Source organism: Apteryx rowi, unplaced genomic scaffold, assembly GCF_003343035.1.
Source record: "Apteryx rowi isolate R43461 unplaced genomic scaffold, aptRow1 scaffold_324, whole genome shotgun sequence".
Lineage (NCBI taxonomy): Eukaryota > Metazoa > Chordata > Aves > Apterygiformes > Apterygidae > Apteryx > Apteryx rowi.
In genome coordinates, this window is record NW_020449686.1 from 598,092 (window position 1) to 620,911 (window position 22,820).

Genomic DNA, 22,820 nt, shown 5'->3' on the forward strand with positions numbered 1-22,820 from the left:
CTGGATAGGAAGACGCAGATGTTGCTCATTTGTGTGTGAGCATTTGTTTGCTCTGTATTGTATCTTCGTGCTGGCAAATGTAGGGGTGATGTGAATTATTCCAGACAGTTCAGTGTTCCTGATTTGCAGTGCTGAATGTAAACTTCTAATAAACAAGACCCTTCTTAGGCACTCAAGAACAAATTCCTCCTAAAGGTCCTCTGCATAGTTTAAGTGTTCTTCCAAGGTTGTGTTAAAACTACAGGATTCCAGATAATCCATCTTAATGTTTCTGTAAGTATTTTTTAAATTAAAATCTTCATACCTTTATCTTACAGTTCCTTACGATTCTTGTAATTTAGTGCAATGGGTTTCATTTTACATAAGAGCAGCAACAGAAGTCCTTTAAAAATTTTTAGGTGGTTAGTGTCTGGAGGAGAAAAAGGTTAAATTCTGTATTCAGATATAATTCATGAGTTGGCGGAGAGAATACTTGATACAAAAAACAACCAAAACAAACAAACCAAAAAAAAAATAACTCTTAAAAACCCTAGAACCTTGAATGAGGTGAGAAATCTTCATTGAAAGAGAGAACTCAGGACATACGTCAGGATTGGGACCAACATTAAAACCTTAGCAGGAGGCAGCAGGGGGCTGGTACCGGACCAAAACACACTTCGGGCATTCAGAAGCTGAACAGGCCGAAAATTTTCAACCATGTTTGTTGAGTTCTTGTCACCAAAGTGAACCATTGAGAACTGAGAAACCTGCGGACATTTAGAAAATAGCGTTACATTCTTTTTCCGTGAAACATTGGAAATTGTGATATTTTTAAACTGCCATGCCTCGCTCTGTGACATTGTTGTGTGTTAAACATTGCAGGAAACTTTGTGATGGAGGCTACTGCCAGAGGTCAACAACAGATACCTTCCTTTAGCTTCAGAAGTCGTCTAGACTTCCTTTCTGTGTGAGTCACAGGCTTTTGTCCTACTCAAGGACCTGGTTAGACCAGTAGTCTTAATGCATTTAGTCTTGTCCTTGTATGTCACATCAGAGTGACCCAAAGCCAGGGGCTAGGATTATGTGCCTCTTCTCTTTCCTAGCTCCAGATTTCTGACTTCTTGCAGCAAGAAGCTGGCCCAGAGCAGGCAGCAGCTCACTGCCTTGTGTGCTCTGCTAAGCTCAATGGTACGTGGCTGAGCACTGCCCTGTGGCTAAATTGATTATGAGTGTATTGCAGATAAGGAACAAAAATACAGATGCTGACTCTCGCCCAGACTGTGCTAGTGGGTGGTATTACCAAGACTCCACTCCAGAACATCTCAGTTCTTTATCATGTGCTCTCTCTGTAGAACGTTCTCCCTTTTATAGGCAGTCATGTCTCAGTGTCCTGGTTGTCTTTGTAGGACAAAAATGGGTTGCCTAAAGCTGATAGACCCAACTTTCGATTTTAAAGTATTCCGTTCTAGTACCAGAGCAGGAGAAAAGCAGTGGAATTTGGGGACAAGCAGATGGCTATAGCAAAGTGCTGTGGATGGATGAAACACTGAACTACGCATATACCTGTGGTTTGGTTTGGCTTTCTTTCCACCATGTCATTCCCCCTTCCTTCCCTTTTCCTGATGTTTTTTGAGAGAAGATGTAATAGGGCTATAAAGTGATGTTGTCAAAACTGGCACTTGTGACTACACGTAGGCTTAGACTGAAGTCAGGCACACATTGGGAAATGTACATTTGTCCAAGCAGTGTCAGTCTGAATTTTTTTGTGATTAGGCTGAATGCAACGGAGCAGTGGAGAAGCAAATGATTCTGTATTAAATCATGAGGGTGAACAGGAAGTCAGAGGGGCAAGATAACCATAAGCCAACCTTTCGGGATATCCCTCTGCAAGGTACCTGAGCAAGGCTGAGCTCCACCGGCTTCTCAAACACCGTCCAGATGACATCCTCGTGGCAGTCAGGGGTGGTGAGGGACCCCGTATACCGATAGTATTTTGCCAGATCATCTTCACGTGGGATAAGAGAGTCCAGTGGCAAAGGGTCCATTTGTCTCATTTTCCCTGTGCAAACAGCGCAGAAACACAGTTTTTAACAGGATTGTTCACGCTTGTCTTCACATGCAGCTGCTGCTAAAGGCTACCTAAAGTCTCAGCCCCAGGCATGCTTCCCTGGGCTGCAGCAGCCATGGTGTATTGCCTGAGAAATCACTGACTGCCAGTTTGAGGAGCTCACAGAGCACAGATTATGCACACCTCTTGTGTTAAAAACCTGCATTTTTTTTCTTGCTTTGCTTCCTCCTGCAGAAGCAGAAATACTCATTTTGGTGCTTAGGGCTTTCTTTATTGGCAAATTTGGAAAACTAGATTTTCTCCTGCCTGTGATGCTCTGAGTACCTGAACTAATCTTTATCCTTGGGCTCTGAGTCTCAAGTAACAATCTTAACTAAAATTGAACTACCTTGCAGCATATGTGCTCAAAATAAATATATGTTGCTCTTTGAGCAATCCAAATGTCTTACCTTTGAATTTAACATTGTCTAATTCATTTATTAGAGTTGCATAATTTTTATTTTCGTCTCCAACCTGAAATGGAAATATTTTGATTCCAAAACATGCATTTCCAAAAAACTGGTTACTTTAAATTAATAGTGAATAAAACAGAAGCAAACCACAAAGCTAATAGAAAACAGCAAGCAGAATATAGAAAAGTGTTAAGTAGCTAAGTGCTGGGACTGCACACTTGTAGAAATCAGGGAAGTTTAAGTCTTGGACTACTGTAACACAGACAGTCCAATCCTGAGACAAATTGCTGGTAGATGCAGGTTTGAGACAGCAATTAAAAATTTGGCTACCTACCTCTATAAAGAATGCTAACACAGCCACACCGTCCTCATTTTTCTTTGCTTCTGTTATATCTGAAAGATCTTCTCTTATGTGGACAATATGAAGCTGTAACACAACAGTTCAAGGCCAATTATTTGTTCCTTTTCTGTACAGTTAGCTGATATAAATATAGCCTGGCTGCTGCTCTGTGACTATGCTGGGGTGGAACCAGGGCTGCTTTTTTGCTCCCAGGCCAGGGAAAAACAGCTTCCATGGGGCACATGACTGCAACAAGAACTGTGAAATAAATGGACTATAATTTGAAGCTTCCTTCAACAAGAGCATCCTCATTTCATACATCTTCCCATCACGTAAGTAAAATTGAAGTGCTCTGTGTATTGCTGCTACCCTCAATTTTCAGCCTCTACAATGCAACAGCTTTTTACTTCATGGCTTGGAAGGAGGGATGGTCACCAACCCATGTGCATCAGCACCAGTGACTTGCCTTGCCTTGAAGAGACCTTTTTTTCTTCCCCCCCCCCCCCCAGTTGCATACTCACTTTATGGTTGCAATCCCAGAAGTGTTTGAATAAGCAGTGTGAGAGGGTAATCAGAGTGTATAGACTTTGAAATATTTCTCCACCCAAAAGGCTAAACAAGCCCAGATTTGTTGCATCTCTTGTGCCTTTGCTATGCAAAACTCATAGGATTTTTTCCATGTGATCTGATTAGCAAGCAATGCATCCGCAGCTCCTTATTTCCACTACTGCAGTTTCACAGGGGAACTGGCCAGCTGGTTTTCATGCAGTAGTATCACAAAAAGCCAGCATTGCTCACTGCTGGCTGTACCCCATAGGTACCACCTATCCACCTACCTCCATAGCTGCTTTTTCGCCATTTATGCTGTGCTCTGACCCAGGCAGGTAGTGGATGTCTTGGACTCCCCAGTGGAAATGAAGTTCAATGGCCTTGTATTTTCTTCTCAGACCTCCGCCTCCAATTTTAGGGGATGTGCTAAGTGTTGCTTTAACTGGAGAAAACAAATAAGTAGTTAAAAATATATATTTAAGTTGTATATTAATATTATTGGAGACTAGAGAGATGCATGTTCTTTAGATTCAAATTTATTCCAAAGCTGTGGCTCAGTTTTTCATGCCAAGTGTTCCAGCAGTTCAGCACTGCAGAAGCTGAACTCTCACAAAATGCTTGTTGAGATTAATTTGAGATGAGAAATCCGCTGGCCCACTTTGCAGCAATATGCATCCTTTGCCTAGGGCAGGGCACTGGGAGCATCCAGCCGTTCCTATTTGCACCCTGGATTTGCTCGGCAAGCTCGAGTGACTCATGGCCTCACTTGCTTGACCTCGGCTGGAGCTGTAAAGTGCATTTGATGATATTTGTTTCCTTCTGTAAAACAGTGGAAAAGGGCAGAGTACTTGTATGGCTTGTTCTAGGGGGGAAAGTGTTTAAATAGCCTTTTATGATCCCCCCTCTATTTATCTTCTGTGGCATCATCAGCTACATTGAAGGGGTTAATAGGTGGTCTTTCCTTGACTGTGCTGAGAATGGTCGGGAGCGTTCGTTGCCTTTACAGCCCCCGGAGTCAGAGCTGCTTCACCAGGTGGAAGATCTGATATTCCTGCATCTTTCCTCTAGGAGAACACCCGCTACCAAAGCACATGAATGTTGTCTTGAAAGTAAACTTGATCACAGGTTATTTGGTTTTAAGGATCATTTTTATCTCCTATTGTGTGCACTGTAATAGTTATTTATTTTGTGCAGGGTTTAAAGACGCTATTATTTAGCTCAAATGGTGAATCTGATTGTTTTAATTGAGAGTAGTGCTGCTACTTAAGGCTAAGGGTTTAAGTCATTATATCTATTTAATGTGATGCTTGCTCGATTGTTAACAGCAAAACAGAATCTTAAAGAAGATATTTTTCTAGTTATAACTTATGTTCACTTCCTGTGTTTGAGGCATTTGGGATATATTTAAAAAATTTAATAATTAAGATCTCTACATTAAGCACAATATTTTTTTTTAATCAAAAAGGTTGTTTTAAGCCCTGGATTGAAGCCCCAGAGATTTCATTTTAGTTCCAAATTCCAGATGAATGTGGAGCTTGTGAGAGTCATTTAATTACTTTGTTTTTTTATGCTTTTTTTAATCTGAAAAATGGATTAGTAATGTATCTTTGTTGGCTTTATGTATTTAGATTGTGAGACCTTTGGGACACTGACCTTTACTGTGTGCACATCACCTAATACAATGACATTCTAATCTCCTGGAGAGCTTCTTATTGCTGCTGTAATATAACAATAACAGTTCCAGGGTGGTTCTCGTTGTACCACAGGAACTGGTTGCCCTCAGAAGAAAGACGTTTAAAAAGCCCAGACAAAAACCCTAATCTTTTCACATGTCTGGGGAAGATGAGTGATCTGACCAATCTTCATGAATATTAATTTTCACATAAAAGATATTTCTGTGTGCAGCAACTGTAATATGGAGCTTCTAGAATATCTTTCTGTAACCAGAAAGTCATTAACCTGCATATTAGTGAAAAATCAAAATATGTACATAATACTGATGTTTTAAACTAGAACCGCATTATTCTCTCCAGCTGTAAAAATCTACCTATTTCTCTACCTACCTATGTTTACATTTTAATTTAGGAAAATATTTGACCCTTGCAACTTCCCATTTTAGGGATCTGGCAGTCACAACAGCACATCTAACATTTTTAGAATACTAATAGTTAGTTAAAAAAAAAATTACAACTAATCTTTTTGAAGTTAAACTAATTTAGCATAACATCATTGAAACATCATTACTGATACTGCTTCCCAGACTTTGTGAAGGAAGTGCAAGCTCAGCAATGAAGGGTATAGGAGCACTCGGCAGACCTGATACACCCCTGCCAGAAATATTGCCCTGAGCCCCGACACGCTTGTGCCACGCCAGCCCAGAGGCTGCTATTTGGTGTAGAGCTTCCCTAGACATCTAGAGCTCTGCTTCTGCACACACCAGAGCCAATTCCTCCTGGGAAGCTCAAGGAACAAGTCCAGGATCCAAAAATTAGGTAATTTCCACAAGTAAACCCCATAGTAACACTTTTGACAGTACCCACCTGTATGTCCATTATTTTCTAGGTTCCATTTTGAAGGCCCCTTAACATCGTATCCTTCAAAATTCAGTGGCTTCAGGCTGCTGTCATAAATGACATTTTTGGTGACAATATTGATAGGTGACTGTTTGCTTCCTTTGCAGGTGGTGGTTATTAAATGCCATTTTCGAGGATCTGTTTAAGGGAGAAAAACATATTTTTTACTGTAGATTATGAATCCTTTATAAAGCCAGAACACCCTAACTGTGAATATGTTCTTGCTTTAGAAATTGGAGACATCTTTGAAAAAAAGGTCTTTGTATGGTGGAATTAAATAAAGGAAACTTTTTGGCATGCCATTTTTTTGCTTTGTTTTAAAAATATTAATGTGCTTCAAGAACGTTCTGTTAAGTTTAACAGGAAAAGATGCACGTGCAAATAGCCATAAAATAGAAAGTGAACTATTGCCAAGATTGACTGGCTGATCATCAACTGTAGCAAAAAAGAAAGGTGGTGCTGGGGGAGAAAAGCCCAAATCCAGCACAGTGGGTTTCAGAGGCGGCTGGACTGGACATAGCGAGGAACAAGGGAACGGGCCAAGTTGCTGCTCCTGGGAAAGCAAAACAGAGGTGCAGCTGTAGGTAGAATATAAAGCTTTTTCTTAACTCTCTTCATTAGAATTTAAATAGCTGGCTGTATCCAGCTTGCCGAGATGATTACCTCTAGAGCACATTTTAAGTTATTTTTATATTTGTAGTATCAGTCTTGATCGAAATAAAATGAATAGCTAGAAAAAATGTTGGCTTCTTCAGCATATCTTTATCCCTTTCTTCAGGTATCCTGTTTCTCACTTGTGTTTATATATAGCATGGTCGTGCAGTGTTAAAAACTAAGCTGTGTGAATTTTTGCATTATTTTTACAAAGAGGTCCTCTGGAAAACAGAAGAGTCCAAACACTGAAGCGATCAGAAATAAGTTGTTCACAGTACCTTCACAGTTTGGCAGTTCGTGCTTCTGTGACTGATAGCACCAGTGGCCTCCACATGCAAACAAACAAACAAAATGTAACCGATCAGACATATGGAATTAGATGAAAGAGAAACTGTACAGATTGCTTTAATATGCAAGCAACGGTGGCTGGTAAGAAGTGAGTTCTTCAGTTGTAAAGAGAGCTTGTTGCTAAAGATTTCCTAGCAGTACAGAGCATGCGATCATTTCTAATCGTTTCTACCCTGCAGCAGGCAGCTCCATCTTCTCTTTAGAGCTCCTCCTAGTCCTTAATGAATCAGTTTACACCTGTTAATATTCCTCCCCAAAACTGTGCTACCATGAAATATTACAGTTTGGGGGGGGGGGTGTTGCAATTCTAAATAATTTAGTTTTGAGCCCTTGGCTTCAGCAACTTCTTGAGGCAAGGGTTCCACACTCTGAATATATGAAGTGTTAAAGGGTATTTCCTTTTATCAGTTCTGTACTTGCCATTCTTTAATTTCTTTGGAAACTCACTTATGCAAAAAGACTCATCTCATCTGGTTTCAGGAACCACTACAGATTATATGGTGCAGTAAGGAATTTTAAGAAATGATAAATTTAGTTTTCCGTAAGACATGAGGAATCCTCATTCTAATTCAGCTGAGACTCCAAACAGAGAGGTGGAGAAGTTTTCATTAGAATGTCTTAATCTTGCTTTTTCAGTGTCAGAGGAAACGTGAAATTCAGAGGAAGAGAGCTGACTCAATTTAACTATGTGTTCATCCATGCAGGAAAGCAAGGACTATTTTGCTTATAGCAGCGTATTTCAAGGATAGTTTTATGACAGTAATAAAGTTTAAACAGAGTTTAACAAGGAATAGCTCTTTTGAACTATTTAACTAGTGATCAGTAAGAATACAAAGCCTCTGGGCATGGTAACTTATTGAAAATATAATCATGATCAATATTATAGTTTGTCTAGGTTTAGACATTTTTAATAAATGGTTAATCAATTTTTAGAGACTGTTATGGAGTCCTACATGTCATTAGATTACTTAGTACCGTAATTTGTGACCTTTTATAACAATTCTGCTGAAGGGTTCATAACTTTTTAACACCTAATCTTCATATTGGTAACACAGCAATACCATCTATTAAGCATTTAGAAAAATTCCTGAGTAGAACCTTGATATAAAATGTGGCTAACTAGAACAACAAAGGGGGGAGGTTTGGATGAACATGTGGTAATGAATTTAATCTTTTTGAAAAAATGATAGTGTTTTAGTTCATCTCTGTTCCTCACAAAATTTTAATTTATGCTGGAAACTATAAATAAAGTTGACTCACTTTCTAGTTCAGCAACTATTTAGTAATATTGTGAAGAAAAGTGAACAAAGAACTTTGTACATCCTTGTTGTAAAAACTGAAGTGATTTCTACATTGTTGTTCCATTAATATTTTGTATTAAGTCTCTCAAAAAATTGGTTTTGAGAAATTTTTTTTTTGACACCCTACTAAACATATACAAAACTTAGCTTTAGAACCTGCAATTTCTAAAACTGGTGGTTGTGTTTCGTTCAGGACTGTGTGCATTCGGTGGTGGCTGGACCTCCCACAGCGATAAGTGGTTTGTCCTCTCCGCTCCGAAACAACAGAACGGAAGTACCAAGTGCGGAATGGCACCAAGCGCCTTTATCAACCTGTTAATCAATAAAAGCCTAGCAAATACTCGGTAAGCTGATCTCCACAGTGTTTGATTATGTTTAATATGTGTCAGTGTTTGCATGAGTGAATAACTGAAGAAGTGTTTTTGGCATCTGCTGTAGCCCAGTTGTCAGCATATGCTTTAGAAATTGCTGTGAGCTGGAGGGAGCTTCCTTTGCAAGCTACAGGGGCATGAACCTCCAGGGGAAAAAATGCTGTACTGCAGGCGCAAACTCTTGATGGATATGGCTCATATGCAGTGTGAGAGGATAGTCACCTGCAAAGGTTTGGACTCAAGCTGTTGGGTGTGAGATGGACCCGAGAGGAAAGCTGCCAGGTGAGAAAGGAAGGCTGTTGGAGATGTTCTGGCCTGTCTATTGTAACATCCTTGGAACAAGCTCTGCTGTTCTGGGTTTGTATAGTGCCTCGGACAATGGGTGCGTGATCATGGCTTAGACATCAAAGCGTTGCTGCAGTGCAAATCAAATTTCACAGTCAATATGAGTCACGATTAAGGGTAAATGCAGCAAGTGCATTATTCATCAGGTGTCAGCCTGTGGAGCTTTTAGACCGTGACCAAAGAACCAAGGCAATCAACGCAGAGCATGGGAAATGCTGAGGAAAGACAAATACCACCGAATTGTACTGTCAGTGATCCTGATCCAGTGCCTCTATATCAGAGGAGGGAAGCAGAGGAGTGGGTTATGGAGACTTTTATTGCTGAGTCCAAGACCAACCCTTTTCAAACCAAGTGACCACATCTCATTACCAGCTGATAGATGTCTGGTAGGCTCTAGCAAATAAACTTGCAGGTTTCAATCCAATCTTAGCAGATGGACAAATGACAACAGTAAAAAATCTTTCAGCCTGCACATCCAGATGCTGGGGAGAAAAGCTAAAGAGAAAAAAACCCAGCCCTTTGGTGGGTACTGTTGCTTTATATCCAAGACTTATGAGGATTCTGCTCTGCTCCTGTTGAATGCAACTTAGGCCCAATAATCAGCATCTAATTGTTGCAGGCTTTTTGCAAAACTTCTAACGTCTACAAACTAATAAAGAAATAGTGGTTTTCTATCAAGTAGTTATCACAGTTGTGGTTTAGGAAGTTGGATAGTATCAGTGCAGTAGAACAGGATATAAACTCAGCAATTCTTAAGAAAAAAAGGTCCTTAAAGCTGTTAAACCTTGAACAATGAGATAATTAAACATTGCAGAATGGCTGCGCAAACAATGAATTACTGATTATTGTGAATAAGGGTTTTTTTTTTTTTTTTGGTAATGTAACTTTAAAGAACAGGATGTTTTGCGTAGGTACTGCTCGAGAAAAACCAAAATTACCAAACCCTGTGTCACTTGCCAGCAGAATTTGCATCTGAATAATATTTGGCTTAGGTGTGATTCCTCCCTGTGTATACAGACCTTGCATTTAAAATGGTCCTTTCCCCCCACCCCGGGCTTAATTCCTGAGTCAAGTAGGAAAGAAACAACTGATACTTGTCTTATCCAGTCAGTTGTCCGTGGTCTGAGGCACGATTATACCCTAGGGTATGTTGTCTAGTCTCGTTTTAATTGTCTCAGCGGCTCCTGCCACTTCCCTTAGGAGACTTTTACACAGTCTATTAGACTTCACTGTCAGGAAATGTTTCCTGTTTAATAGCTTACATTTTCCACTTGCTTATCTGCATCCCATCACTCCTAGAAATACCATTGAACCACCCTAAACAATCTCTTTTCCCTCCCTGCTGTTTACAGCATTCAGACAGTTCCTTCATAATCTGTAATTCCTGTTCTTGCTTCATCCATCCTTACTTTGTCCCATCGTGTGACACCCTGCCCTTCACCCTTCCACTGTTTCCATATCGAAGTCTTTCCCCTCTTCCTCTGAAGCTCCCTTCTTCACAGGACTGGCAGCACCTGGCAGATCCTGTCTGGTGTCCCTCAGACCCTGCTCCTCTTTCACTCCAGTCTCAGCTCTGCCACTTTCTTGTTGTTTAGTGTATAATGGTTGCAACTGAAGGACAGACTCAGGATCATCTTCTCCACCATGACAAATTCCCGGATGCCTTCTTGCTTCCTTCTGGAGGCAACCTGAGCATAGAGCGCAGCAGCAGAGAGGCGACATGAGGGAGTGGTGATGAGGTGGCGGAGGGGCCCTGTCCTCCCTCCCCTCCTTCCAGCGGGGCACCGGTGCCTGCCCCAGAGAGCTGCCAGGATGGGACCGTTACCCCATCAGGGCTCCTGGGTTTGCCGCTGTCAGTGAGAAAGGCAGAACTCTTCTCTCAGAGTTGCTGTCTTGGCATCTTTCATAACTGCTCAACTATGCTTACTTTATGTATTGTCTTACTCAGATTTAGCCTAAATAATTTTCTAATTCTTGTTGTTTATTGCACTTTTGGAGGTGAGGTGAGAGAGAAGACTATAAACTCTCTGTATGAAATACATGAAGATTTACAAGTCACACAGTGACAGAGCATAGCTCTCATGGATCACCAAGTCCCACTTGCAATTTCTATCCAGCCCTTGCTTTTCAAGGCTGTTGCATTCTCCACTGCTTCTGCCCAGAAAAATGCACAGCTGTTTGGGGGTTTTGTTCGTTTTTTTTTCTTTTCTGTAGCTGTAGTGCTCAAACTGTTGTTGTAATAGCTGCCCTGGAGGGCTTCATAGCTTACTCCCCTGGTTTTTACTAGCTTGCTGGCACAAGCGAGTTAAGCCATGAGCACCCACACTTTGCTCAGGACAGTATTAGATACTAGGTATCAAAAGGCTCCTTGCCTTATTGGCATTAAATAGAGATACCTGCTTTGTTGTCACCCTTGGAAGTAATATAATTCAGTATACATATGAGGGCATCTGGACTTAAAATTACCGTTTTATCAACCGTATCTGACTCTTGCATTGTATTATGGATTCCTGACTTAAGTCACGGTGCATCATGTAATAGGTATCACCTTGACTTCACAGTGTTTTAATTTAGACTAGCGCTGAACTGAGCCGAAGACCTCCTCTTCCTTCACAAAGTTCAAGACAGTTAAATTTAGGGAGTCTCTTTTGGCAAGTAAGCAGGCCTACCACTTATCTCTGTTTCTTCCTTGTCAAATTTACAACTCATTTCCTGACCAAAGCTGTTTCTTGGCACCAGAATAGCAACAAAACAATACAATTACGTATTGTTTTCATTTTATTGTAAATGTTTTCAATTGTTTTAGCTATTAAGCCCAGTTTGGAAACTTGAGGGAAAAATTACTTCAGCTGAGAACTCCCTCTTCTGTTCACTGACGCGACTCCACAGAGGACAGTGCTTCTAACTTGAAGCCAGGGTCTTAGCAGGTTGCCAATGTGCTATTGTGTGATCTCAGAAAAGACCCTTAAGCTCTTTGGACCATGGTCAGATTGCCTGAATTCCATATAAGTTCCCAAATCGACTTTGTCCTATTTGTTCCTCACTTACTGCCCTACTTGACCTCCCAAATGGTGATTTGGAAGCCCCTCAAGGCAGCGAGGCAGGCCTGGGTCAGGCTGTTTGAGTGTTGCCCTTTAAATTTGTCCATTACTAAAGCAGTGTTTGTCCTTCTGCATGTCCGGAAATCTCTAAATTTCATATGCTGAGTGTTAGCTGGTTTTATTAAATATATTTAATCTCTTGAAGTGTGAATGATCTTTATGCCACCAATGGCCCAAAGTATTGAGACAGTAAGAATATCCTCTGTTGCTCTTCAGCTAAAATCCCTTCACTCTCACTCACTGACCGACTCCTTTGTTTGCCCCGGTAGGTCTCTGCTGTCACCCCATGTCAGCTGCGTCCCCTCTGACAAGTCATTGTTTGCTGAGACACACGACTGACAGTGCTCACGCCACACTGCCACTTTTCGGCAAGCTCGGGCTGCCCTGAACGTCATCGTTCCCACTTCTGCTCTATCGTCCACCTGATTCAAATCCAGCCAGTAAACCTGCAGCGAGCCCTGGCATTGCACTGGAAGGAAGGTTGCCTTTCCAGGAAAAGCCTAAATGCTAGTTGTGCATGCAGTGTAGTCTTCGTTTGGGTTTGTATTGTGCTAGTTCTGTTTCTAACTTGCTTTGCAAAACTTATTTTCTTTAGTACAAAAGACTAAGCAACTTAACAGCAAGTGGAATCTAAATCTGTCTTTCTGTATATCCGTATGTCTACTTACATATTTTTTAAGTATTACACACCCCCAGGAAATCCTGATCAACCACTTTGACAGGCAAAATCAGTTCCAAATATTTAGTTGTAGATCTGTGCATCTCTAACCATGGAAAAACAAACATTAGTGATCATCCATCTCTCCTACTGTCATTTACTGGGAAATTCTGTTTTTCACAGTGCAATGCATCTGCATGGATATGCGTTCCAGTCCATTAGAGAGAATTGTCCTTGAAGATAAAGTTCGCTACCATAGTGAAGTGTTACAAGGAACGACATCTGATCCAAGCACTGCGTTTGTAATTTGCAAATGTGTACATAAGCCACGTGTACAGTGAGGTCGGAGCCTGTAACACAGTATGAGCTAAAGGAAGAATCAGATCTCTAAAGAGACTGGAAGGATTCTGTATTTGCTCTATAAACATTTGCAGATTTCTTCTGTTGTGTCAGAGTGAGGAAAATGTTTTCAGCTGTGACCTGTGATACTGTTGTAGCCTCTGTCATAATTGTCATGATAAATCTGCCATATCAAAGGAGGAAGCTGGCTTTGAACAAGAAATGGGTATCCAGGGCAAAGGTGACTTGCTTCTGCAGAGTAATTTGCTTTGCTTTGTTTACAACAGAGGCAGTGCCAAACAAAAATCTGAGAAATCCCTTTTTTTTTTTTTTTGGTTATCTTTTAGAATTAATTCAACCAAAAATACTTTATCCTCCTTTTTCCAGTCTTTTATGTCTGATCTCATGCCTAGAAATGTGAAGGAAAACCTAAGAACAGGCCATTAGATATGTTGTGCCTCCGACTGACAAAGCATCTCCTGCAATGCCACGGGCAGGGGAGAAAAGCCCGTGCACCTGGAGCCAGCTAGCTGAGGAGTTGGCCCTTGCAGCGCACCTTCAAGAGCTGAAGGTTTGTGCTGGTTATCTGGACAGCAAAGAGGAAGGTGTTTCACAGCAGTGCCTTTCTCTGAAAATGCTTTTCTGCCTCCAGTTTTCAAAATCTAAAGGTAAGAGCTATGAGCAGCCATGACTCCAGTTTTCTTAAGTGTCACAGTGCATAACTCATGTCCTTATGCAGCACATAAAGGATATTCTAATTCTTATGCTGATACCTTTTGCTGCAGGAGAAAGGAGATAATCTATCAGCTGAAGTAATGTAATTTGTCACCTGGGTATGGCCAGGTGCTAGAGCAGGACGAGGCAATGCAGCACCTGGAGGTTACAGCAAGGTGTGACCGCAGAGCACAGCACGTGCTCTTGAATAATGTCACCCAGACTCATGTGAAGAGTATCAAGGCATTCCTCTGCTGACACAAATTTATCTATTTGTGCAATGCAGATGTATCTGGAGGCCATGTCTGGCTGGCTACGGAAATGTAAAAGGTTAAAAACATTTCAAAGTTTATTCCATATATGACTCTAACTCTGTCTGCAGCTGCCTGTCAGGGGTCTTCCAATAATACACAATGTTGTTTCTTTGCCTGCTGGCCTTCTTTCACCTCCTCACCCCTCAAAAACCCACAGAAACAGGCTATTATGACCAACTGAAGATAAATAGCCACTCTGTCTCCACTGTCTTGTCTATTGCTCTGCCACAAGTGCTTTTTTGTCTTTCGCTGAATTTTGGTGTCAAAGAGAAAATGAGAATGAACTTGTTACGATGCCTTACACGTTTGTGCCTTTATCATAAGCTGTGAAAGAAGTGAATGTGCTCTGCAATGACAGGATCTGCATCCTCAGGCATCCTGGTCAAGCAGTCTGGGTCCATCCTTCTCTCTCATGCATGAGCCCCCTCCAAGTGTAAGCCAAAACAGATATGTATGGATGATCATAGGCTGACTCAGATAAGGCTTTAGAACTATTTTGCCAGCCTGAATGATTACCAGGAAGAAAGGGAAGAAAGCCCTAAGCAAGGTATCCTGCATAATGATCATAATTTGAGATCAAAAGTCTGTCTGCACTGTGACAATCGAGGTAACTACCTTGAGATAATGTCAGTGATATCTTATCAGTTGTATTTTATCATGTGCTGGATTAGGTGGGTGGAGAGAAGACAGTTCAAAATTTTTCTCTCCTAAAGCAGCTCTGGGTTACTGCTTTTACCATGTATTCTAGGTCTTATAATGCAGTTCTTGCTCTCCTTTCTTAAACATCTAAAGATGCAACTTTTCATCCTGGTGTGTACCTTAGTAACGTCATTCTGGTTTTGCCAACTTTAAAATGGATTTGGAATACTACTGTAAGTATGTATGCAGACTATGCTATTAGAGCTGGAAATAGAAGTTAAAGTATCTTACTGCCTCTATTTCCTTTTCCTCTGGAATCTCTTTTTATGCTGCTCATAGAGATATCAGGTATACTCTCTATTTTAATGGCCCTGAGGAAACATGAGACCAAGAATTAATGCTGACAATGTCAGTATCAGCATGGTTATGTAAATTTTATGTTTGTGAAAGTTAAAAGTACACAGGTAGAAATACAGAAAACAAAAGGAATTGTATTCTATTACGTGTCAATCTTTTGGAGCACCAGAGCATGGACTGTGGGAGAATGTCTTCTTACGGTTGAGTCCTGGTCTGTGATAAAGACAAAGGCTAAAACATACTGGGGTTTCCTCCATTCCCCTTAAAAGAAAATTATTTTTCAGAAACGCTCGGTGCTTGTTGTAACCCCACTACAAAACTTCCAGATGGAAGCAGAGCACTATCCTCTACAGCTGTTGTACTCTGGATGACTCTACACTGAATTTACTGTTAACATAAACTCTTTCTCAAAAGGTTTGGAATATTCCTGTTGGAGCTTCCCAGACATATCCACATTTTGCCTCACTTCTGCCTGTCTGATAGCTGTACCTGAGGATTATTGATCTCTAGAAGGTGCCAAGCACACCTTCTGAGGTACATCAGCACTGCTATTAATGGAATATGCTGTACTGAGACCCATAAGGTGAGTGGATGGGATGATGGACAGGGATTTAAGACAAATAGCTTCTCTTCCTGCTCTAGCCAGCTGGTTGGTCTGTGAGTGGGTTGTTGCACCTGCGTGCCTCAGTTTCCCCATCTGTAGAATATGGATAATGAAGCTTGCTTCCTTTATTAAGCCCTGTAAGGACTATTAATAATAATAAAAAAAGTGATATTAAGCCAGGTCAATGCTGAAAGCAACTTGAAAGATTAGAAGTAATTCACATTGACTATTTAAGTATGATGGAGCTACCCAGAGTACAAAATCAGCCCCAGTGCAGCGATGTTAAATGAGCTGATTAGTAGATATCACTCAAATAAGTTCTAAAAAGCAGTAAGATACAGATGAAGTTCAAGGAAGACCTCCTTTTCTTTTTGTAGATACCTTCCAAATATAACATAAAAAAATAATTTGGACTGATTCTGAAAAGTTGAGGTTTCTTGAAACATCTAGTTTTTAACTTAGCAAAATGTTGTTTGTCTCTGCACTCAGGGAAGAAAGTAGAAATAAACATGGTTGCAAAAAAGGGGGTGGGGGGCAACAACAATTAATAGATGTTTTCCTTGTATTACTTCCTTCTGTTGAAGTGCTATTATTAATGTTAAGCTAATAAAGCCTATAGAGGTTTTCTAAACAGTCTTCTAAGTTCCTGTAATAGAGCAGTAAATTTAGCAGAGTGCTAAATAGTTGGTGATCAATTTATATCAAGCAAGCAACAGTTGCCGTAGACTTTGGAAGAGCAAAGGTTCCTTGCGTTTCTGTGTTCCTGTACTGCATGTGAGAAGCCTTAGGAGACAGAATACCTGTAAAACACAGACTAAAGAGGTGGAAAAGTATTTCAGCTGTAAGGTATGATCTGGAAAAGGCCAGTTACTGACTCATGGATATGGAGAACTAATTAAGAACAGAGAAATAAAATGTGGGAGACACCCCCATTTTCCCCGTGCTCCTGTTGTGCTCCTTAAGGTACTTTGTGGGCACCTCAGACCTCTGTTACTTTAAGTTTGGCAAATGAATCTTGATCTGCTTTAAAACCTTGTCCCTTTAATAGGCTCTTGGTGCAGTGCTTCCCTCTGATACATCAGATAATATTGTATCTCTTTTTTTTTCTTAATGCAGTCTATTCTATTTTTGTACAAACAATAGACCCTTCATTACTACTTAAGGACTGCAGTGTTTATTTTTAATTTTGAGACTGCCCACTGATATTTACATAGAAAAGGATATTTATTCAATGTTATAGTATTTCTGATCTAATAGAAGCATAAAAAACCTTCTGCATTCTTCAATACTAATTATAGATCGCTATTTAATCTAGTCATCATAAGTGCATAGTGCACTTACGTACAGAATGCAAAAATAGATGAGTCTGCTGGACTAATGCAGCAAAAGGCACATTGTTCTTTCTCTCAGTTGGCAAGCATAGGAATTTCATCCTATATCATGAAGGGCAAAGCAATATGAGTAGAAAAATAAAACAAGCTATTTGAAGTTTTAAGAACTTTATAGACAAAGAAATTTTGCATGCTTTTTGAATTTATATATATAATCAGAGAGATCAAGCAAACCCCAGTAATCTTGCCTGGAGGAGGAAGGAAACTAGAATCTCTAAAGGTGATTAAAAAAAAAAAAAAAAAAAAAAAACAGCCCCAAACCTCACACATTCATGAAAGAAGCCTACATTTGATAATTTTCCACAAATGATACAAGACAGAGAGAAATAAATAAAACATATTCTCCATTTGTCATATAGAAGAATTGGAGAGATTGCACTGTATGCACTGATATTCAAAAATCATAAATAAGAGTAACCTTGTTATATGGGGTTAGGAAGAACAGGCAAGGACTTACCTACTGCCTCAGTCTTGAGAGTGTGCAGAGAGAGCAGGACAAGGAACAGCAATTCCATTATCTATTTTAAATAGGCTCAGTGTTGAAACCAGAATTGATTAGACTCCTTAGTATGTGATCATATTTCTGCTCTGAGTTTTATACTGGAGTAAGTAGCCCTGGACAGACCTGAAAGCCATAGCCAGGAAGGTGAACTCCTCCCCTTTGTAATTTCTCCAGATGTACCCTACTCCTGATTTGCCTAAATTTATTCATTTCCCCCAAATGAATGCCAAGAGGAATAAAATTTTTTAGCAGTGAACAAGGTCCTGCAGTGAATAACTGATACTTTACAAGCTAGGCACATGTTAACCTATTACTAAAATGTTACATTTTTGTTTACTGGTAGCATTTTCTCTGAGAGCCCACATGAATTTCAGATTAACTGTGAATGTGTGCATTAAGGTCAGTGTTTTGTTTAAACACACACACACTCTCCAGATTGCTATTCAGACTTGGAGAAGATTTGTGAGACTGAAAAATGGGATTTCTGTATGCAGTAACAGGAAAAGTTTGAGTGGCATTCCTGGCACTTCACTCATATATGATTTTGCATTTAGTGAATTAACTAAGAGCACACCTTTTTTTGCTAATCCTTTTTCTTAACTTTCCTGATTCCGATACTGTAGTATAAGATAGAGATTTTTTTTCTGTCCCCTTTGCCTTCCTATCTGAGCACTTTAACTCTTCGTGCCCGATTTGGTGACAATCGGGCTTTATGTTCCACAAACAAAGGTGTGTGGAGAAAAGCAGCACTGCTACTTTTTGCTCTATAGTCTCGGTTATACATACATTTTCTGCTTTTTATTTGGGGCTGGATTTTGATCCAGCTGAGGAGGAAAATTAAAGTGGGAGTGCAATTTGCTCTCTCCCTCTGCCCAGCGCCTCTCTGTCTGGGGGTGCAGCCTGCATCGTGGTTTGGGAGCAAGGAGGACAGCAGAATGTGTGACCTACTCCTCTGTCAGAGGTGCAGAGGCAGTGGGGTGGCTGACGCCGGCTGCCTGTGGCAAGCTCGGGCATCCTGCAAGCTTTGCCACTGCAGAGGAATTAAAAAAAAAAAAAAAAAAAAAAAAAAAAAAAAAAAAAAAAAGAGCCAAGGAAATGCTTCTGCATGTACCAGCTTCTTGCATGTACTGGGTGTCCAGGTGAAGAGCTCCAGATAGCCATTTTGCTGCCTGCAGTAGGGACATAGGGGATCAGGACTAGCAATAACAATGGGAAATCTGACAGCAGACTTATGACGAGGCCCTTTATTCATAAAAAGGATGGCTATAAATAACATTCCCACAAAGATGATTTGTTGGGTAGTGTTTTTCCATCCTGGATTAGGTAGATTAAAATACGAAAAGACAATGATTTACCTAGCACATGGTGCGAAGCTGAATAGTTGCTGCAGGGACAAAAACAATAAGGGATTTTGTTGCATTTTTGAACTTCCTGATTTGGCAGTCTCTGTGGAGCTATCTCCACAAGGTGTATGCTGAGCACGTAGAGAGAAACTTGGGGAGTGGATGTGTTGGTGTCAGGTGGTGTCAGCCTTCAGGGGTATGCATCAGCCATTTATTCTTGGGGTTTTGTTTTGTTTTGTGTTTTTCTTTTCAAAGGATGGTCTTCAGTGGGGGGTGAGCCAAAGCTCTTTAAAATTTTCTCACTCTACTTGTATTTTGTTCTCTGAAAGCTAAAAGCCTGCTAGTAGAAACCCTCTGTTTAGGACTAAAATATCTGAGGGTTTGAAATTTTGTCCTTGAAATTCAAGATTCATTCTTTTATTTTTTGTCCTTTTGTGTAAGACTCCCAACCTGTCATTATTAAAGTGATAGTAATTTGTATTGTAGTCATGCGAACGAACTAATAGCCTCTATTTGCGCTAGATACTGCATGCAAGACACAGTATAAGACATTTCTTTTCCTTATGAAGTTTGTAATCCAAATAGGCAGGACAGACATCACGTGATGTCCACTTTTTAGCTAAATAAAGTTACCTGACAAGTGCTTAGGTACCAACTCTCAGTGACATCTTTGCATCTAGGAATATTTTTTGGAAGGAACTACAGTGTAGGTGGGTTTTACGTTAGGGTCTCTGTGCATTGAACTCAAATACACGTCAGGATCTGGACTGGAGAGGCTGTATAACAACATTATGTGGAGAGTCTACTGCAGATCCTTAAGCTCAAGGTTATTTTTTTCTGGTGTGATGATTGCAGTTGTGTCCATAGCTACAGGATAGGGAAGAATAGGTGGGAATATCAAGAGTGGCGGAAGAAGCACTTAGTGTGTTGTAACTTTCTTCACTAGGGCTCTCCAACTGCTGAGCAGGAGACCTGGGATTTCATGGGTAGCAGCTGCTGCTGAACCCAAAACTTCACATTGTATATGAAAAATGCGAGTTGGCCATGATTCTGCCACCGAGCCTGCTGTATCGTTGGGGGATCTTGTTTTAATACTAAGCCATTTTTAATGGGGTACTTAGAAACATTTTGGAATGGCCCCTTATTTGGTCTTCTGCTCAAGTCTGATGCATTAATGGTTTACTATCTGTTTTAGGCTATACCTGAGGATTAGATCCTGTACTACGAGATGCCATTGTTAATTAAACTGAAGGTTAATTAAACCTTCCCTCTTTTTCCCAGTATTTCTGAGGTAAGGCACTATTCTTTATGTGAATGAGTAGTCTTCTTTTGGTGAGTGATAAAATACTAGTATTGTACAACTCAGCTTTTGGTCTGATTATGAGTACATATTTTGAAGGATGTGTGCCTCTAATTTGTATATTTAGCTCTGTGTGTTTATAGCCTGTCTAGTTGCTTTGCCTGGTTTTGAAGCACATGCATTTCTGATGACTGCTTTCTTGTAACAGAAGTCCACATTGTGCCTCTGTAGTTGTTTAGTTCAGAAGGAAGATGTTCTTTGTGTGGACCAATTCATGTCTGAAGGGCTAAGAAGCATTCTGGCTTCTTTACAGATAAATTATTGGTAGAAGGCTTTGCTTATTGTGTTATGCTGGTTGCTGATATTTATCAATGTTTGTCTCCTTTTAGACAACATAATACAAGTTCTTCAGTGGTTAAAATAACAGCTCTGGCATCTCAGAGAAGTCTTCAGGCTCTGTACAGATGGGGAGAGGGCCTGGTTTGCAGGGGTATCCCTGCAGCAGGGTGTCCTTGCCATTATCCTGTAGCTTGTAACTAATGTGGTTCTGTTCAGCTGGCTGGGACACAGCAGTCTGAGACATTCAAGCCTGATGATTGTCTTGCCTTTATGGAGCTGCTGAGGGGCATGACAGCATGGTGGGGACATCAGATAACTGCAAACCTGTGATGCAAATATTCCTCAAAGAGTGTGGGTGGAGGAAGAGCAGAGCTTTCTGTTTTGAAAACATCCCAGAAAAATTCTTGGAAGGAGATCATACATCCCATTTCTGTCTTCCTCTCCAAAGAGGAAGACTTTAATCCACATTAATTAAAACATAAATTGGATAAATAGGCTCCTTATTTGTATTACTCCCTTTCCTGAACATTCCTTATTTGCAGGCCTCACGATGCGGACTGAAAGACTGGGCAGATGGATATTCTTGTCTCAAGGCCATGCTGAAGGTCATGGCAAGCAAACATTAATCTTCCTCAATACTTAGAAAACCTTCACATCACTTGCCATTTTTTTGAGTCAGATTATGTGTTGTCTGCAGCTTGGTAAAGTGCATGTTTAGTTAGAGTGCAGGGACAATTGAGGAAAAGTCCAACTGCTGCATTTCACAGCAAACAAGGTCTTGTGCTTCAAGCATGGAAGTAGGACTCTGATGTGAGTTCTGGTTTCTTTCCCGCCACAACCTGCCTGAAGAGTAAAATCAGTTACCCTTCCGGTGCCCTCTTTTTCTCATACGTATAGTGCATGTACACAACTTTGAGGATAACACTGGATCATCTGTGGCTCGGTTGTGCTATAGAGTTATCTTCTTTATACAGATGCACCATTTTCCCCTGTAGTTTCAGGAGTAACCTGAGATTTTTTTTATGTGTTTTCAGCACAGAGGACATAAAGAATTGCTATTGCATCATGCTAAGGTAAAAGTGTATGCTGTCCAAGGGTTACTGCACAGAACGAAGAGTCTCAGCTCCTGGACTTAATTTCCTGTTTTGAAATCAACTTTGGCATGTCACAGCTGGGGCCTGTTATTGTGAGAGCTGCTAAACACTGTGATTCCTGCTGAATTCTGAGAGCTGCAGGTATGCAGCATTTCTGAAAATGCAAGTTGAATTGTGTGAAGTTAAATTCTCAAGAACAGCCACTTGAAATGATGGTCATTAAAAATTCAGCTTTCTCAGTCTGCTCAACAAGTTCAGTGATTATTGTCTTCTCCACAGGGGTAATCTGAGGAGTATTAATACTAAACTCCAAGATTCTATGGCAAAAGGAGATGTAGATGAGAAAAGTATTTTACTGCTGAAAAATTGTTTACACAAAATAAAGTAATGCTGTCTCTCAATTAAGACAAATATCAAAACAATAGCAATTTGGACAGTCAGATAAAGAAATATAAAAATAATTATAATACCAGAAAAGGGGTGTAGAGGATGAAATCTAGATAAATATTGATCAAAGACTTCCCAACAGCAAGGTACAGTCAGTGCTTAAAGTGTTAGCCTGAGATGTAAGAGATTAGATTCAGCTCCCTTCTGTACCAGACTTCTATGGGACCTTAAGCAAATCATTTGATTGCTCTTTTCCCATTTGTAACATGTAGATAACGCACTCTTTCCTCACAGATGAGTTGTGAGCATAAGTATGAGAAAGATTGTGAGGTTCCCAGATTGTGTTGATAAAAATCACTTTGCATCAAGATTGTTACATGAACAGATCTAGCAAAGTAGTAGCTGTCTATCTCCTACCTTGCTGACTTTTAGTTTCAAACCACTTTTCACCTCTATTTTCGAGACCTCAAAACTTTCTTACAGAGGGTTAGAAAGTACAAATCTGTTTTTAGTATATTGAAGCATACTAAAGAAGCAGTTTCCACAATTATATTAATGTCTCCTTTAATCTAGGGACACTTTGCCAATTTTTATGCAATTATATTAGGGAATTAAGATTACAAAGCTTTTTATGAAGAACTATTTATATTACTTGATATTATTTTTAATTAAGTTCTGATCTCATATAGTGTTTCATTCTTCAACACCAAATTTTCAAATTAGAGAAATTTCAAGTAGCATTTTCAGGAATATCTAGG

General features: G+C 40.2%; 2 protein-coding genes across 2 annotated transcripts in view; one reads left to right on the forward strand and one right to left on the reverse strand.

Moving 5' to 3' along the window:
• LOC112968785 (lysophosphatidic acid receptor 1-B-like) overlaps positions 1 to 22,820 on the forward strand; it is a 28,804-nt gene that overhangs the window by 1,123 nt on the left and 4,861 nt on the right. The window contains exons 2-8 of the mRNA XM_026071377.1: positions 8,458 to 8,608; positions 12,351 to 12,620; positions 12,923 to 13,319; positions 13,466 to 13,746; positions 15,517 to 15,685; positions 20,138 to 20,233; positions 21,616 to 21,816. The gene's annotated coding sequence lies outside the window, so the exon portion shown is untranslated. The remainder of the gene's footprint in view (positions 1 to 8,457; positions 8,609 to 12,350; positions 12,621 to 12,922; positions 13,320 to 13,465; positions 13,747 to 15,516; positions 15,686 to 20,137; positions 20,234 to 21,615; positions 21,817 to 22,820) is intronic.
• On the reverse strand, positions 539 to 7,031 carry CA4 (carbonic anhydrase 4). Its single transcript, XM_026071378.1, has 7 exons — positions 6,894 to 7,031; positions 5,929 to 6,099; positions 3,676 to 3,830; positions 2,834 to 2,926; positions 2,497 to 2,560; positions 1,875 to 2,038; positions 539 to 746 (listed from the first exon to the last, which is right to left on the reverse strand). Exons 1-7 carry the CDS (start codon positions 6,982 to 6,984, stop codon positions 558 to 560), a joined length of 927 nt encoding a protein of 308 aa, XP_025927163.1. The 5' UTR covers positions 6,985 to 7,031; the 3' UTR covers positions 539 to 557.